The sequence below is a fragment of the Dermacentor albipictus genome, chromosome 4 (genome assembly GCF_038994185.2).
Source record: "Dermacentor albipictus isolate Rhodes 1998 colony chromosome 4, USDA_Dalb.pri_finalv2, whole genome shotgun sequence".
NCBI classification, from domain to species: Eukaryota; Metazoa; Arthropoda; class Arachnida; order Ixodida; family Ixodidae; genus Dermacentor; species Dermacentor albipictus.
The window spans coordinates 133,497,986-133,517,126 of record NC_091824.1 but is presented as its reverse complement, the minus strand read 5'-3'; the positions used below and the strand labels follow the sequence as shown (position 1 = coordinate 133,517,126).

General features: G+C 43.6%; 1 protein-coding gene across 1 annotated transcript in view; it reads left to right on the top strand.

The window, feature by feature from the left end:
* Positions 1-9,108: 9,108 nt before the first annotated feature.
* The window catches only part of LOC135898337 (ATP-binding cassette sub-family G member 1-like), a 31,666-nt gene continuing 21,633 nt past the window's right edge, over positions 9,109-19,141 (top strand). Inside the window, exons 1-5 of the mRNA XM_065427223.1 lie at positions 9,109-9,196; positions 11,631-11,785; positions 14,007-14,124; positions 16,057-16,243; positions 18,822-18,967. Coding sequence (XP_065283295.1) covers positions 9,132-9,196; positions 11,631-11,785; positions 14,007-14,124; positions 16,057-16,243; positions 18,822-18,967 — 671 coding nt within the window. The 5' untranslated portion in view covers positions 9,109-9,131. The remainder of the gene's footprint in view (positions 9,197-11,630; positions 11,786-14,006; positions 14,125-16,056; positions 16,244-18,821; positions 18,968-19,141) is intronic.

Below are 19,141 nucleotides of genomic sequence, written 5' to 3'. Positions count from 1 at the left end.
AATGGTTGGTGAAAGAAAATTAGAAGAGCATGAAGTGATCAAAAGTACATTTCGGAGCCCCTTAAATAGGCTCTCTACAATCGTGGGCGGGATCTTACTTCCGTCGACGTCACGTGACCGGCACAGAAAGAGGGCCCCTCCTCCTCTGGTTATAACGAGTCTGCTGCAAGGAAGAGGTCGTCCCACCTCCTGGAATTGTACACGCCTGTCCGCCTCTTCTGCGCGTTGCAGGTTCGTGGAAGTTCTCCTCTAGGTCCAATTCGAGGAAAGGGTCTCTCTAAACTCGCACACCCACCCACACATACACACACAAAAGAGGCCTGTACACTGCGGGGCTTCCGGCAGACACTCGAAATGGTCATGGCGATCAGGAAGTCACGCCTCATTTCGATGAGGCAGGGTGAGAGGGGGTCGGTTGAAATTCTTTTCAACACGTGGTGCCAGACGCCAACCCTAACAATGGTGAGCTTTCCTGGTGTCACAATGAGCGAGTGCTAGCCCTGGCCTAGTCGGAACCAACTCTCATGCGAAGGTTACGCTTCCTACATATGAGAGGGTGACAAGCGAAAAGCCGTTGTTTCGCTGACTTTAAGGCAACTCCAAAATGCGGTTGAGCCTCTCAACGGCTTGTTGGTTTACGCGAAAGGTTTAGGCTGTGCTCACCGCTGCCATGTTTTTAAGTATCATGGCAGCGATGAGCGCAGCCTAAACATTTCTAGACGTGTTATGAACGTGTCTGCGCCTACGAAATTGTACAATGGGTCTCAGGCGGATATCCTGCTGCGACCCAGTGCACGTTATATTGAACATTGCCTCCAATCCGGCTCCCACTTACTTAAAAAGTGATTACGTAATATGTTCGCCGCGGATATATTAGATGCATGCAGAACTTTATGAGAGTGGTTTGATTATATTCTTGGCAGCCAGCTTTGAAGAAAATTTACGCTAATTTGACATAGACCGTTGTGTCTTCACAAACCGTGAAAAGCAGCCACTAAGTGCGTTTCGAGTACTACAAAATGACATAAAAATCCAGGACGCATCATCAAAGTGGCAACCCACCATACAAGATTGCATCGAAGGCAACCACGTTGCAAAGATTACAGACGACCACCTACATAAATCTGCACACTCTCCACCTGATTACCATCCTTATTATCATAAGCAGCAGCAAAGAAACAAACAAACAAACAAGCAAGCAAGCGGCAACGGCAGCCTATTTTATGTCGACTGCAGGAATAAGGCACTGCGATCACCAATTAACCCTGTCTTGCGCCAACCCATTCCAACTTGCGCCTGTGAATTTCCTATTTTCATCACAGAGTGCGCCTAGTGCTGATAGCTTCGTGTGCACTGTGTTTTCGCCTCTTAGTTCGCATTGAAGCAAGAGACAGCACGAAGGTCAATTCGCTCGCCGCAGCTGCCGCGCTTCCTCACTCCAGTGCTTTAACATCGAGTTTCCGCGGACATCGAGTGAACTGTGTTAATATTTTCTTGTGCGTGCGTGCCACCATGCTTGCTAATTTAGTTAGTAAGGGAATGTTCACAAGTGTGTACAGTCGATAAAACTACTATTCTTACTTTGTATAGCTGTCCACTCATTTGCTGTCGCAATCGATGCTTCGCCTTTCGGGTGAAACTGCGGCTTTTTTTTTTATAAGAGTGGCCACTTTCAAAGCGGTGGTTTCATCATCATCATCACCAGCTTGTTTTTATGTCCATTGCAGGACGAAAACTTCTCCCTGTCATCTCCAATTACTCCTGCCTTGTGATAGCCGATTCCAACTTGCACCTACAAATTTTCTGACTTCATCACCCTCCTAGCTTTCTGCCGCCCTCGACTGCGCTTCACTTCCCTTGGCACCGGTTCTGTAACCCTAATGGACCACCGGTTATCTAACCTAAGCATTACATGGCCTGCCCAGCTCCACTTTTTTCTCTTTATGCCAATTAGAATATTGGCTATTCCCATTTACTCTCTGATGCACACCGCTCTCTTCCTCTCTCTTAATGTTACGCCTAACATTTGACGTTCCAATGCTCTTTGCGCGGTCCTTAAGTTGTTCTCGAGCTTCTTTGTCATATCCAAGTTTCTGCCCCATATGTTAGCACCGGTAGAATGCATTGATTGTACACCTTTCTTTTCAATGATAGCGGCAAGCTTCTATTTATGATCTGACAATGTCTGTCGTGTGCACTACAACCCATTTTTATTCTTCTGTAAATTTTCTTCTCATGATCAGGGTCCATTGTGAGTAATTGACCTAGATAAACATACTCCTTCAGACTCTAGAGGCTGGCTAGTGATCCTGAACTCTTGTTCCCTTGCCCGGCTATTAATAATTTTCTTGTATTCTGCATATTAACCTTCAACGCCACTCTTATACTATCTCTGCTAGGGTCCTCAATCTTTTGTTGTAACTCGTCTGCAGTGTTGCTGAATAGAACAATGCTATCTTCAAACCGAAGGTTGCTGAGATATTCGCCGTCGATTCTGATTTCTAAGCCTTCCCAGTTTAATAGCTTGAATACTACTTCCAAGCACGCTGTGACTAGCATTAGAGAGATTGTGTGTCCTTGTCTGACCCCTTTCTTAACAGGTATCTTCCTACTTTTCTTGTGTAGAATGAGGGTAGCTCTGTAGATATTTTCCATCGTATTTACTAAAGCGGTCTGTACTCCTTGATTACGTAATCTCTCTATGACTGCTGGTATCTCTAATGAATCAAATGCCTTTTTGTAATCTACGAAAGCCATATGAAGATGTTTATTGTACTCTGCAGATTTCTCAATTACCTGATTGGTGAATTGGATGTGATCCATTGTAGAGTATCCCTTCCTGAAGCCAGCTTGTTCTGTTGATTGACTGAAGTGAAGCGTTGCCCTTATTCTATTGGAAATTATCTTGGCGAGTATTTTATACAATATTGGAAGTAAGCTAATGGGCTTTTAATTTTTCAAATCTTTAACGTCTCCGTTTCTGTGGATTAGAATAATGTTGAGATTCTTCCAGTTCTCGGGAACCCTTGAAGTCACGAGCCATTTCGTATAAAGGGCTGCAAGCTTTTCAAGCATGATGTCTAATCCATTTTTGATTAAATCGACTGTTATTACATTGCCGCTTTCCCCCGTTTCATGTCTTGCAAGGCCCTTATAGCTTCATCGCTAGTTATAGAAGAAGCCTCTGTATTCTATTCATCACTACGTCGAATGAGGGTAGCGTGGCTTCTCTTGGTACTGTACAGGTCCGTATAGAAATACTTTGCTGGTTTTACTATAACATGGAAATTGCCGTTGATATTACTCTGCTTATCTTTCAGTGCATACATCTTTGTTTCTCCTATGCCAGCGCCACCACTCACAAACCTTGGCGGCGCACATGGAACGTCCTTTCTGCCGCAGGCGTCACGAGAACGTGATCTTTTTGGGTGAAGGCAACTGGTCAATAAACCCGCACATGCTGCCTGAAGGCATCAATGTTGCCGGATTCGAGACCCTTGTTATGTAATAAACGAGAAGAAAGTAGGTTAACAGAGGGGCCCGATTGTTATTATTCATATCATAAGAATCCAACAAACGCTGACACCATGGACAGCATAGGAGAATTTCCTTGTGCTTAATAAATGAAATAAAGAAACGATAATATAATAGCAATGAAAGTGGATGAAAAAACAACTTGCCGCACGTGTGGAACCACTAACCGATATTTCTTGCGATAGGTTCTGGCACGCTTTCTTTTTCCAAGCTTTTCGACCTACTTAGACGGACTTTAGTGCAAATTCTAAGCTTATGAAAGTTCTCGACGCAAAATTGGATTTAGTTTCTGCGTGTGGGGTCGACTGTCGTTCCTGGTTAAGTGCACTTCGCTGGTCTCTGGTTCACTCTTTGCAGGTGCGCGAAGTAGCGGCGCAAGCCAAGTCGCACTGTAAGGTGCATGTGAATGTCGCCGCGTGAATAATTTCAAGCCACGTCGCAATGGGTAATAGTTCTATGTGTCGTTTACAGCTTCGCTGTTCGACTACCTCCACAGCGTGGATCGAAGCCCAAGATATTTTAAAACTAGGTCCAGTACAAATCTACTAATAAAGAAAAAAATACGAATGCCAATATGCTGTAGAGATGTCTTACTTAACGTAGGTTTGGGTACTGCGTTGGCTCTGTTTCGTTTTCATTGTGAAGGATTTAGAACAGACAAAAATACTCGTATTTGTCTAAAGTAACTGATGTCTGACACACACACACACACACACACACACACACACACACACACACACACACACACACACACACACACACACACACACACACACACACACACACACACACACACACACACACACACACACACACACACACACACACACACACACACACACACACACACACACACACACACACACACACACACACACACACACACACACACACACACACACACACACACACACACACACACACACACACACACACACACACACACACACACACACACACACACACACACACACACACACACACACACACACACACACACACACACACACACACACACACACACACACACACACACACACACACACACACACACACACACACACACACACACACACACACACACACACACACACACACACACACACACACACACACACACACACACACACACACACACACACACACACACACACACACACACACACACACACACACACACACACACACACACACACACACACACACACACACACACACACACACACACACACACACACACACACACACACACACACACACACACACACACACACACACACACACACACACACACACACACACACACACACACACACACACACACACACACACACACACACACACACACACACACACACACACACACACACACACACACACACACACACACACACACACACACACACACACACACACACACACACACACACACACACACACACACACACACACACACACACACACACACACACACACACACACACACACACACACACACACACACACACACACACACACACACACACACACACACACACACACACACACACACACACACACACACACACACACACACACACACACACACACACACACACACACACACACACACACACACACACACACACACACACACACACACACACACACACACACACACACACACACACACACACACACACACACACACACACACACACACACACACACACACACACACACACACACACACACACACACACACACACACACACACACACACACACACACACACACACACACACACACACACACACACACACACACACACACACACACACACACACACACACACACACACACACACACACACACACACACACACACACACACACACACACACACACACACACACACACACACACACACACACACACACACACACACACACACACACACACACACACACACACACACACACACACACACACACACACACACACACACACACACACACACACACACACACACACACACACACACACACACGCGCACACGCACACATTTTTGAGTACACACAACATATTTTTGAGTATGCCAGAACGAAGTTTGCGCCAGTCTGCTATGTTCTGTCTGGATAAACATAGTGCGGACGGGAACAAACATGAAGCTCATGATAAGCGGAACCTTGGCTTGCAACTGTTTTATAAAGACATAAAAATTGTAACAGCGCAAACACATGCAACCACAAAGCACGAAGGACGAGACACAAGCGCTGCACCCTCTGCTTTGTGGTTGCATGTGTTTGCGCTGTTACAATTTTTAGGTCAAGTATGCACCAGCTCGCCCAGAAGGAAGTTTAATGTTTTATAAAGGTCGACCAATGCATTTTTATTGATCGTTTACTACATTCTGACCCAAACAACATGTGCCAGTTACCGCGTTAGAACAGTTCATTGTGCCCACTGCGACCGCTCTTCCATTGCTTCCATTGCTCTTCCGTTGGTTCTGTTGAGCCGTCATGCCTGGGCATAACGCCAGATGCATAACAAGTGTTTTTTTACCTCTATCTATCTTGCATTGTGTCCTGTTTTAGGACGGGAACAAACAGCGCTTGGACGGGACGAAGCGAGGACGACAGACTAGGCGCTAAACTAACAATCACTGGTTTATTGCGGGAATGCTATATATAGAAAAATCAGGCTCAGCGTAGAAGACAAACAAAAACACATTATCTGCGCAGGGATAGGATTGAAATCATCGCATCACGTGAATCGTCATAGCAGGCTGTCACGTTTTAGAGAGCAGCTCTCAGGCGCCATTTCCTGCCATAGAGAAATGGGTGGACTGTCTGGCGCATGGCGCTTGCATCTGTCGCGCCTGGCGTGCCGTTAGCTTGTTGCTAGGTGACCCCCAAAAAATAAGTCGCAAAGTTCATTTAAATGCAAAACTTCTTAGTTTTAGCGGGAAATAATTTAAAAAAAAAACGTTGTCCGTAAGTTCATATCACATTCTTTTTTTCGGATGCTCGCGTCAAGTAACGGATGGGATCAACACTGGCCGTGACGTGTTTCCTGCTGCCACTTTTCGCCGACTGTCCCCTGTTGTTGAATTTCGTTCTCTATGTTCCTGCGGCGAGCGATGGCGCCGGCGTGACCGAGCAAACGAGCACAGGAAAGTGGAAAGAGGCGAGGAGGAAAGCGGAGAAGAGGGTGCAGCGGAACCATGAAGCGGAAAGCGGAGGAGGGTACGGCGAAAGCATGAAAAGAAAAGCGCAGTGCGGTGGCTATGGCTGTATAAGAGATTGCGCAAGAGTAGCGCGCATCGTCTGAGAGGTCTGACAGCGGCGGCTGCTGTGAATGGCGCCCACGGCGTGGCGCGATTCACAATGACTCACACCGACCTATAGACCGGCCAGCCAGCCAGCCAGCCTGCCGACCGACCCGACCGAAACTAACTAACTAACTAACTAACTAACTAACTAACTAACTAACTAACTAACTAACTAACTAACTAACTAACTAACTAACTAACTAACTAACTAACTAACTAACTAACTAACTAACTAACTAACTAACTAACTAACTAACTAACTAACTAACTAACTAACTAACTAACTAACTAACTAACTAACTAACTAACTAACTAACGAACGAACGAACGAACGAACGAACGAACGAACGAACGAACGAACGAACGAACGGTTTCCTTGCTGAGACCGAATCCCGCCATCGACCACTGACCAACCACGAAAATGGGCGAAAGGGACAAAGAAAACTGTTCGCTCTTATATGCTAATTACATAACCCTAACTAGACGGGAAAACCCGCTTGTCGTTCCGCCCACACACCACTTTTCGTCTTCACCGTTTTTGATTAACTCCGAGAAGGTGCTGCTGTCGTACTAATGCACACCATGGTTGCTGTGCGACAAGCCCAGCTTGCGAGCTTGAGTACACGTATAAGAGCTATTGTTATTTTTTTTCGTAATAAATTTGTGAGCAGCTAATATCAACATTGCAAGACAGTTCAGTAATGTCCATACGTAAAATGTCTCAGCGCAATGATGATAGTGTGCAAGTGATTACTGTGTGCTAATTGGTGTGCGCCAGAATTAATGCTTTTCTCAAAGCTGTGCGAGTAGGGAAAAAAATATCATGTTTTATTAAAAACTTCCCATGTTCAATTTAATGGCACAGTAAGAGAACGATTCATTGTATTTTCGCAAGTTTCCAAGTAATTTTATTATATTATTCTTTTGAAATCTATAATTATTTCTTATACTACTTTAAGCCCCTCGAGTTGAATTCAGAAGGCACTTTGTTCATCACAAGTATTTTGGGAATGCAAGCCCCCGTTTGTATCTAATCTTTCATCAGTACAATTTCATTGGCCCATTACCACTTCCTTAACTACATGATAAACGCACATTTGGAGTAAACAGCCCCCAATGTCGGTGCCATATAAGTGGAGCGCTTAAGAGGAAGCTTTAGCTCGGATGCTCCAATCTAAATACATGTAAAAGGAGAATCCGTTTTTCTCGGCAACCACTGCACCAAATTTGACGAGGTTCGTGGCATTTAAACGAAAAACTTAAAATCTACTAAGTCTTGGTTTCGAATTTTTGAGTTAGGTCGTCAATATTTTACGAAATATTGGCAAAAATCGAAAATTTTCAATGAACTAAACTATCATGTTCACAACTCTGTAACTCAACAACGAAAAACGATCATACAATTCTGTGAATTTTATCTAATAGTACATCTAAAGCGGACAAAATTGATAAGTTACACATGAATATAAAAAAGTTTATTATTATGGAAATACAGCTTTGGCAGAACCCTTGTAACTAACATAACAAATTCACGTAAGATGCAAAATGACATCTGGTATTTGCGCGCTTTGAATGCTCTAATGGATACCGTTTACAGAATCGCGGTATCTGTTCTTGATGCAGAGCTATGAATTTGTAAACTTCGTGCTTTTATGTTTTTCAAATGGTCGAATATTTGAAAATTTTTTAAACAAAATTCAAGCCCTAAATCGAAATTCGGCTCCCAACAGTCACTAGATTTTACCTTTCTCTCTCAAATGCAATAAATTTCATTAAAAGCGGTCCAGGGTTTATCTCAGAAAAACGTTTTTGCGTTTTACATGTATTTGATTAGGCCACGTCGGAGTTGGGCCCGAGCTAAAGCTTCCTCTTAAATGTCTTGTTAAGCTCTTGGAGATCGACGAATAAATCACAACATGTTCTTATGAAAAAAATAAAAGCACTCACAGAACTCCAACTTCACGTGTACAAATTTGACATCCTTTCTTTTATTTTTTTTAAGTGTTTGGAAAATTTCCCCGTAGAATGTTTCATGAGGCAACTTGACCAGAAGACAGTTTTATCATCAGCGGCTTGTGTTCTGGGATCAGGCCAGCCCGCAACGTGATACGAAGACCGTGTGGAGCGGATTCAGCAAAGATAGCGTGCGTAAATAGGCCGAGAAAGGAATATCATTGAAGCAGACCTCTGCACAGGGTGCCAGCAGTGCGGCAGTAGGCGTGTTTCTGGAAGCCATACTTCAGAATGTTCGTGGCCTCTTGACGAATTTACGAGCTAATTCTGGAATGAACACACGACTGCCAATGCAAGAAAATGAGGGGGCTGATAATATCGCAAACACGCCTCTGGCGTAAGTACTTCGCTTCTCTTTCTTTCCTTTGTTGCTTGTCAACTGAATGTCACGTGTTAGCACTAGCGCTACATGTAAATGCGTAGCAATGAAAAATTTTACGCCACACTGTAGCTGGGGTATGGGGTATCTTTCGTACGATATACCGTACGACGCAGAATGTTTGTGACCATTATGGCAGGGACATATTCCTCGATCTCTCGTTTTCTGCAATACTCTCACTATCATGAGATACAGTATCCTATCCAGCGTCTCACTGTAGCGACGAGTAGGACTTTACTTCATATTGTCTTTCCGCCCAGGATATGTATATCGTATGACTAACCGAAGTAAATGAGGATGTGGTGAACTGACCTTTGAGGCGTGTTAATTTGTGCAATGTGCGGGCTGCAGATAGGTTAATAGATTGGTGTGTTAATTTCTGTCGGGCTAGTTTTTTGCATTACCAATTGGTGTTGAGACAGTTCGTCGGTGCCGACAATCGTTGGCTTACTCGTGCAAACATGTTTGTGGAATATATTGTGCCCGGCAGTAAGAGTTACAGAGTCTGGAATAAAATGGAGATTTATTACTGTTATCTCCTCGCGCTCTTGGTATTATTGTTTGTCGTATATCGCATGACTTCCACTCCCCTGTTGCCTTTCCGAAGTTGTATTCTAGAGCGCTATAACGTAAAGCTATTCCAAATTTTTCTATTCAAATTCAGCAATCAGCCATCCGCGATTGGTCAAAACATTTTTTGAACCACCCCAACTTCGCCTGCATGTCGCGCGACGTCACGAAAACCTCGATAGATCTGATATGACGCGTACACAGTAAATATGCATCATTGGACCGAACAAAAGAAAAAAAATAGTTATTTCTGATTCGACGCCTTTTCGTCATTAGCCCTCGGCTATTGATAAAAAATTTTCGGGTCGCACCTACTTCACCTGCCTGTCACAGGACGTCACAAAACCGCGAAAACTCACCGCGTAAATGTGACGTGTACGCGTTAAAGGTTCGTTAATATGCCAAACAAAACTGTTTTTTTTCTCTGAATAGCCCAAGGCTGTCCCGTTCTGAAAGGAATAAAAGATGGCTGCCGCTTACCGTTCAGGCACTAGCTACTCGCACCTGCCAGAGAGTATGGGTATATTTGCGTGCAATAAATCTTTTTTCGTGGCCATGTAACGTTTTCAGGCACTTTGGGCACGTTTAACACCTCGCTCTGCCAACCCTTTGCTGAGAATCCGTTTTAGCGGCATTCTTAACATTCCGTTGCACGCCGCCGCGATTTTCGACCAGGCACCTCAAACTCCGTAAGGGAAAGCGGACCAATCGCAGACGCCGGCACCACCTTCTTCATCCGGTTATCGATTTTCAGTGCACTGGCTTGGCCCCATCGAATATCTTTCGACTTGAGCGTGCTCCTCGCCTCTTGTCAGCATATTATTTAAGGCAAGCCGTTCACTGTAGGCAGTGTTATTCATTTTGAAAGGAAACAAAATCGACCTCCTATAAACGAGGAGAGCATTTGATTGGTCTGTTAGACAACCCTGTGGGTCACTGCCCGATGCTTGCGTCAGCGGTTACGCAAATTTGACGTCAGTAGATAGGAATAAAAACACATTGAAATAGCTTCACGTTATAGGGCCCCTACTTCATGCCTTCCTCTACTAAATAATGCCTCTGTAGTTTGGCGCGGGACGCAAAAATATAGTTTTGACCAAATTGAACGGGTCCAAAGTAAATAAGTTTTCTAGCACCGCTATCGCCTTTCTGGCGACCATGATCCAGCCCTCTCAAATACACCTAAACTCACACCTCTAAAATCAAGACGTATCAAATCATACCTTCTGTTCCTCTATAATGTGGCCCATGATATTATGCACAACCGAAAGCTTCTCGACCATGTGCAATTTTCCGTGCAGCGAAAAGCCGCACCTGTGTAATTACAGTAATCTGAACGTCATGCACAGCCCAAATGCTGTCTTTATGCATATCGGAACGTAATAAATGGTGTGGAATGGTGCACGTGTTATGCAGGCGTCCGTATGACCGTCTCGCTGAGCTGTGGTGCGCACTTCGTATCTGGAATTTAATGCCGTTGTATCCCTCTCTTGTGTTGTGTGAGGGTCATCGTGCACATGCTTCAAAAGGAGGTAATGAACACCTTGGAAATGAAAGAGGGTATAAAAGAAACCGCGGAATTCATCGGATCAGGTAGGCAGGATTTAAGAGACTACTCGAAACAGAAAAGTCCAATCACAGAGGTCACGCGCAAATTTGCTGTGATGGAAAGCCTTGTGTGATAATTATTTTACGAGTAAGTGTTCCAAAGCCTGTCACTGCTGTCGTCCTGAAAAATGCGCGCTGGTCAGTAGTGGGATCCTTATTTTGCGTAACCGCAATGTGGTCCTTAACTAGTGCTGTTTATTCTTTCTTTATGCAGCTGGCGACCAAGAGACACAATTTGCGGGCAAGGGAAAAGCCAGTTTGGAAATGCGATAGCGGCCGCCGAAACTGAAGAAATTATTCAAGGCTTAAATTTTCCCCCCACCACTTTGGAATGGAAAGACATTACCTTCTCTGTCGAAACAAAGACAGGTAAATGTACATTTGCGTGGTTTTTAAGTGTATCTTATATACTTATTTATTTTTACCATCAAGGAAGATATGTATATTACAGAGGGGAGAGGTGATAGGACACGCATATATATAGAAGGAAACAGGGTAATTCTAAATTAATAGCATAAAACGGGCTTAGACAACCAGTACCAATAAGTGATACAGAAGAACACACAAGCAAGGGAAAAATACATGAAAAGATACAAGAACATAGTAAGTATCAATCAGAAATGAAATATAGAGAAGGTACTGGAGAATACGAGCATGCATAAAAAACAAATCACACAGTGGCCACAGAGCAACTAATCGAAAAAGAGTTACCAGTGCATTTTTCAAGTGTATGGGATTACTGATGCTTCTTACAGATCCTAGAGGCTGATTAAAATCTTTCGCAGTCATTCGTAATAACTAGAGTGATTGTGTAAGCGTGTGTCTTTTGGGTAGGCTGATCTTTGAAGTTGATTAAGATGTGCAGCTATAAATGGTGCGGGACGGATCTACAAGAAAAGTAAACATGGTTTATGATTGTATATATTGCATATTCCTACCATTGGCGAGTGAAGGAAGCTGCAGTCATGTTTTCTTGAAGGCTAGGTTGGATGTACGGTGGTAATTAGACAAGGCAAAACTGTGTGCGGTGTTTCGTACTTCTTCTAGATTTTGGGTTAATGTAGGTTGGTAGGTGCCTCACGACGAAAAGGCGTATGCAAGCTGCGGGCGAGCGGACGTGTTGTAATGCACAAGTTTTGCAGAAGATGGCAGCGTGAGAAAATTTCGGCGCAGTGTGCTGAGAGTGCAGTTGGTTTTTTTTATTTAATGCGATCGATGCGTGTATTCCAAGACACGCTGTTGATTATGCAGACACCAAAGTACTTGTAAGACGCTACTGATTCTAGCGGCTGATTATTTATTCGATACGTAGGGTGCACTATGTTAGTGCGCGCAATATAAATGGCCTTGAATTTGCTGAAGCTTAGTTACATGTGCCAAGTGCGGCGCCACCAATGCACAGCGTTCAGGTATCTTTCAACAAGTGTAAAGTCGGATCTATTAGTTATTTTATGGCATACCGCGCAATCGTACGCAAGTCAACACAGCAGAGAGGACGTGCGAGTAGGCGATTCATATATATCTATATTAAAGGTAGCAGTAGTCCGAGGACAGCTTTACGCTGTGGACTACACAAGATGTGCATGTTAGGGGACGTTGTCTCATTGTCGACGACAAATTAAGCGGGGTGAGTAAGGAATGCTTCAATCCGTTCAATTACTGCAGCGTTGAGGTTCAGTATGTTTAATTTATCTAAGAGGAGAAAGTGGTTAACTTTTTCAAAAGCTTTAACAAAATAGAGGTGTAGGCGGTCAGTAAGAAGACCACAATCAATATTGTCGTGCAAGTCATTAGTGGTTGACAAAAGTTTAGTGTCATATGAAAAAGGCTTAAGAAGTCCATATTGAAATGGAGTAAATAATTTATTGTTCTCAATAAACCGTACAAATGGGTGTAGAGCAGAATGAACACGGTTACTTACGATGCGAATTTCAATTTATCTTACGTTATAACGAGTGTCGAAACGGACGCTCATTAGAAAAAAAGTTTGAGTTGTTGTGATAGCACAAGTACAAACTTCAACTGTGGTCAATTAATACTTGGAGGTAGTGGTTCCGTGCTTGCTCGTCCACACTATTCATGTTCTTTCCCGTGTTGCCGATAGATCCGGGTATTAGTATCGATATAGTACAGCAGGCAGTGCCTTAGTTATGTGATAAGTTATTTCACCGCAGGCTACTGTTTTATTCTGGGCAAGCTATGTCTGAGTTGTGCGATATTTTATCTCTCCGCTATTTTCACTTTTCGAATTTGTTTGATTTCGTCTTTTATTAACACTTATTGCTCACCGTTCTTCATTTTGGTGCTATAAATAGCCAACCGTTCGGTTGCGTTTTTTCTCAGATTCTGATTATTTCATAAACAACAACCGTAACAAAAGTATATGTTGCGCTGCACGTGCTTGGAACATGAGCTCCCACCAATTTTCCCAACTTGCAGTTTTGTCACTATGCATTTCTTTCATGCTTTACCTCCCTTCTTTCTCTTCTCCTTCTACCGTTCCCAACCGTAGGGTAGCCAACCGGACTCTTGACTGGTTAACATCCCTCCCTTCCTTATAACCCTCTCTCTCTGTTAACGAAACTTGCAGGAAAGCGAGCACTGCTGGCTCGCTTGTACGGGAAGGCATTACCCGGGACGCTCACCGCCATCATGGGTCCATCAGGAGCTGGCAAGACCTCGCTCCTCAATGTCCTTTCCGGTCACTAGTAAGCACTATCATATCTCACCATACGTGGTGGTGCAATGCAAATCGGAACCTCTCAATAAAGATAACTCCTACGCCGCCTGGCAACCCAGCGTGTAAATTAAATCTGATGGCAGTTACGCACAAGTCAACCAACGCCTTTGGTTCAAGAATGCAACGAATTTTAGTTATATTTTTGGTGGCCCGCGTTGTCCCATGCTTTTGAGCCTGATTGTGTCAATGCGGTTCTCAATTTCTCACTTTTGCTGTTTAAGTATAATTAATCCTCTTTGTATCATGCGAAGGTTGTGGGATCGTTCCCCACTTGCGGCAAGTTGTTTTTTTTTGTCCACTTTCGTTTCCATTAATTTATCGTTTCTTTATTTCATTTATTAGGCACAAGTAATTTCCCCTATGTTGTCCTGATGTCATTGTTTGTTGGCTTCTTATGATATGACTTTTAGAAATCGGGCCCCTCGGTTAACGACCTTTCTTCTCGTTCAATCCTCTTTCTAAAAATTTAATCTTTTAGGCAACGGCGATGTTTCGGGTACATCGGTCACTAGATTCCTAAGTGCGCTATGTCAAATAACAATAAAACAAAGGAGTAAGAGATAAGTGACAGGTGATACATCTTGGTACAACTATTTCTCGAGCAGGGGAGGGGGAAGTCGTAAACGATCTGACCACTATCCCCTTCTCTCTCGCTACGTGTCATTACTAAAATTATTTACTATTAGAGTTTCCAGGCATTGTGCGCACACATCGCATGACTCCAAGTGCTAAGCTATTGCAACTGACTTAACACGTGGCTACCAAAAACATTGTAACGTGCACACAGTTTAGAAAGGCATGCATGCGCATATTGCTCCTCTTTTTAACCTTTTGCACTGTAAGTCAGCACTGGGAAAAAAAGCTACGCCAGTGAATAATTACCCTTCCCTAAATTTTCTTTTATTCGCCTGGGTTGCCACGCGGCATGATGTAGAAGTGCAATTAACTATAAGTGTCGAGGCCCATTTCGTACAGTTATTGCAAAAGGGACTCATTCAAGGACTCAAAAAATGTGTAGTCCTTGAGTAATCGTTCATAGACTTCTGGTTGGCCAGTTCTTAACTTCTCACCTCTAAGTACACTTTCGCGGCCTGTCTCTGTCCGAGTTTCTCAGCACTTGGGTTCTCTTCTTACACTGAACTCTTCTTCATGCTAGTCACTAATGGAAAAAATAGGCACATAAAGGCTATATTGCGAGTTGCTAGCTAAGAAAATTGCAGAAATGTACGAAAAGGCCATGCTTGTTTTACTACACTTCGATAGGGCAAGAATGAACTCAGCATTTTCGCATAACTAGAGAAAAAGATAGCATGGTGCAATAATATTATGCTCAGCAGTTCTTTTCATGAAGCGTGCTTTCCGACAGGTCCCTGTGCATTTAAAATTACTTTTTAGAAAGTTGACTTTGACGCTGTTGTCTTCTGCACGAAATGCAGCTTGATTACTTTTATGTAGTTCGTTGTGGCTTACTGATGACGGACAGGCTGCCTCTTGAATGTTCATTATTAATTAATGTTAGTATTTCGGCGCGATACCTTTAGCAAAATGAACACTTTACAGTGGACAAAACATGGTTATTGTTTTTTAGAACGCAAGGTATCTGTAATTAAAGAGCGCTATACACTTCGCCTTGGGCTTTTCGGTTTGAGAATGCTTCAGGAAGAGAGCCATGGTGTCTTTCTTAAACAATTAGTATCATGTCACCAACAAAGGTCCTCAGTCTACAAAAACTGTAAGCTTTCAGTCGCCCTAGAATCTCAACACCGGCGTAGCTTAGTTGCTGTAAACAATTGGCTCTTGTTGTGAACACCGCTCAACCCACAGCTCTTACGATTGCTAGCCGTTACAATGAAAGCAGAGCGCAGTGTTTTAATGTACTGGCAATTACTGTTTACTATAGCCACGAAGGTTACGACGGTGAAGTTCACGTCAACGGCTATCTGCGAGATGTGGAGCTGTTCAACATGCAGAGTTGCTACGTCATGCAGGATGATTGCTTACTGCAAGATCTGACAGTACGTGAGGCCCTCACCATGAGTATAGAGCTCAGAACCTCGTCGAATGGAGGCGAACCCATATCCCACGTCGTAAGTCTCTTTCAGCATAAATCGACTCGCGTATAAAGCCAGACCTTTTCATGTTTAAACATCGCAGAAGGCTTAGAGACAGGGTTTTGTTCGCTTAGTACTTACTTTTTTACGGGGGAGGGGGGGGAGGCTTTCCGTAGTTAATCGGGCGCAAGTTGCAAAAATTTGGAGGACGCTCAAGCTTCGCCTTTAAGAGAGAAGCTCGATAGCAAAAAAATCCCTGATTGCATCTCACGCTTCTCGGCAACTTCAGCTTATAGAACCGTAATGTTTACCTCCAAGCGCTGGCGGCGAACGCTATGCACGAAAGCGGGATTTCAGGTTCCTTTATTTCGCTGTTCCCCGCACGGCAGGATACGCCGCGCCGTTGTGATGATGATGATGATGATGATGATGATGATGATTTATTGGCACCCCCTTTGAAACGGGGTGGTGGCAAACTGTCATAGCCTGCTTGATTTAATGTTTGATTTATTTGTCTTTTTTTATCCCTCAAAACTTTATCTACCTTGTACTGCTACGTATGCCGGTACATGATAAGGTCGTATCAATCTCTTCGCTGTTTTTTTCTACCAATACTCTAAATGTATCTTGCTTATCTCGACTGCAGACCGGTTGGTACTTCCATCCACTTTAAGTACAAGCGCTTCTGGAAATTGTACGTTGCGTATACTGGTCTCGCTGAGTGAATCCCTTTGCATTCCGTTGTTATGTGTTCCATGGTCTCCGGATCTTTTCTGCAGCAATACACATGCCTGATCTAATTGCGAATATTTGCTGCGGTATGTTTACCTCCGCAGGCATCCATCCCAAGCCTCGTATCACCGTACAAATTCATATCACCGTATCACCACACACATTTTCCTTTCTAATTTCTTTCTTCTTATTCTTGTAAATCTCCGTGGTCGTTTTCGTTTCTATTCTGTGCATCCAATTCTCTGTCTCTGTTTCTCTCACTTTTTTTCTTCGTCATCCTGGTTGTCCTTATACACTTTCAATTACCCTGTACTTGGTCGCCAACATTATAGATGCGCGGAGGCTAGTGTCATCTGGATGATGTTGGAGGAAACCGAGCTGGGCATCCAATTCCTTCAATCCAATCAATGCGCTTCCACTTTTATTTGACAGACCTGAAACGGCAGCTGGAAAAGCGATTTGTGTTTGTATATTCACACTACAATCCGACGCTGTCATGTCTGAAGGTTGTGTGCAAGCCGTGCTTTGAGAATTGTTCGACGCAATTTCTTTCTATTTGAGTGGGAAATTCAATTAGTTCAGTAACGGCTACAGGTTCGGGATGCGTAGTTGGGGGTAATATCTCGCTCACGGAACTCTGACAGCGGACACCGACACCGACGCTGGATTTTCGGTGACACGGAGCCCTATACGCTGTCGCGTTAAGAAAAAATATTTATTTTAAGCCATTCGGACACATTACACAGCGAACAACGCAGTGAAAGATCCACTTTTGCCAATACAAACCAATAAATGCGCACATAGGAGAGAAGCAGGATTCCGCGGCGGAAATCGCTATTCGCCTCCAGCACGTAGAGGCGTCAGTCTGTTTCCTAGTGGCACTCGCTATCCAATACGAGTTACAGTAACATTTTACGGAGGCAGAATTTTTGAAAGTTCTGCCAATATGCGATACGAGCTTTAAAGTAAAATTAAATGAGCTGTGAAACAAGAAGCCGTGCCTAGCCTACTGTCCAATGAACTAATTTACCTTTATGACTTTGCAACGTGAACATACCGGTGAGTGTACACTAATTATCTAGTTTTTACATTACAATTTAGCTTGCTGCTATATGATGAATCTACTGTAATTATGCTTGCGTTTCCTATCGCTGGCTTCCTAGGTGTGCCAATGGTTCTCCTACGAAACTGTCATGAAGCTTCACCAGTCCTTAAAATTGTAAACCTTCGCCTAATAAAATTCTGGATGAAATTTGACAATTTGATATACTTGGCTTAGAGGCTGCTCGTGACCAGCTTCTGCCCACCTGAGAAGACTTTTCGTGTGAATTATGGTATACGTAAATACGGAAAGGTGGAGATGTCCCAACACCGAAAAGCTCTTATGCAACCTAATTTTCGCCCTTCCACGAGGGAGTGGCTAGACCATTGTTCAAGTACTCGCGCCGCATATACAAGGCGTCCATTATATAGAAGCTTATCGAACTCTCAGCCTCTGTAAGAGTCAAACGTTGATAAACGCAGTTAATTTTACCACAAAGATGCTTGACGACCATACTTTGTTTCAGGGTGAGCAGGTCTGCCATTTCTTTTATTATCGCCAATTGGCTTGCGTTTGCCTATCATGCGCATACGCTGGATTGCGCATGACACTACTCATGATGGCAGGTGGATCACTTTATTCTCTACGTCAACTTGTCATAGATAGCAAAACAGGTCTTGTTACTGAGACCATTAGGAAAGTTACTTGTGCCTACAATGCACTTGAAATGCACATGACATGAAAATAACGGATGCATTGCGTAGGTATTCTACGAGAAACATTGATACGGTGGAATAGACATTGCAAAATACCTTATTTTTTGTTGTCTTTGTGAAACAGGTAGTCGAAGTGATCGAGCGTTGGGGGCTTGAAGAATGCGCAGATACGTTGACTAGGTATCTTTCTGGTGGGGAGAAAAAGCGCTTTGCCATTTCACAAGAGCTCATCAGCAATCCATCGGTGATATTTCTCGACGAACCTACCAGGTCAGTTGCACGATTCTTTACTGTAAGTTGCACGGCTCACGCTATTGACAGATGAATGAGTGGTCGCATTGTATAAAGGGAGCTGTATTTTTCGTGCTATCTAGCGAAAACAACCCCAGCAAAATGGCCAGCTGGGAGAGCTGGAACGCATTATGTTTACCGCTAGAGTGAAAT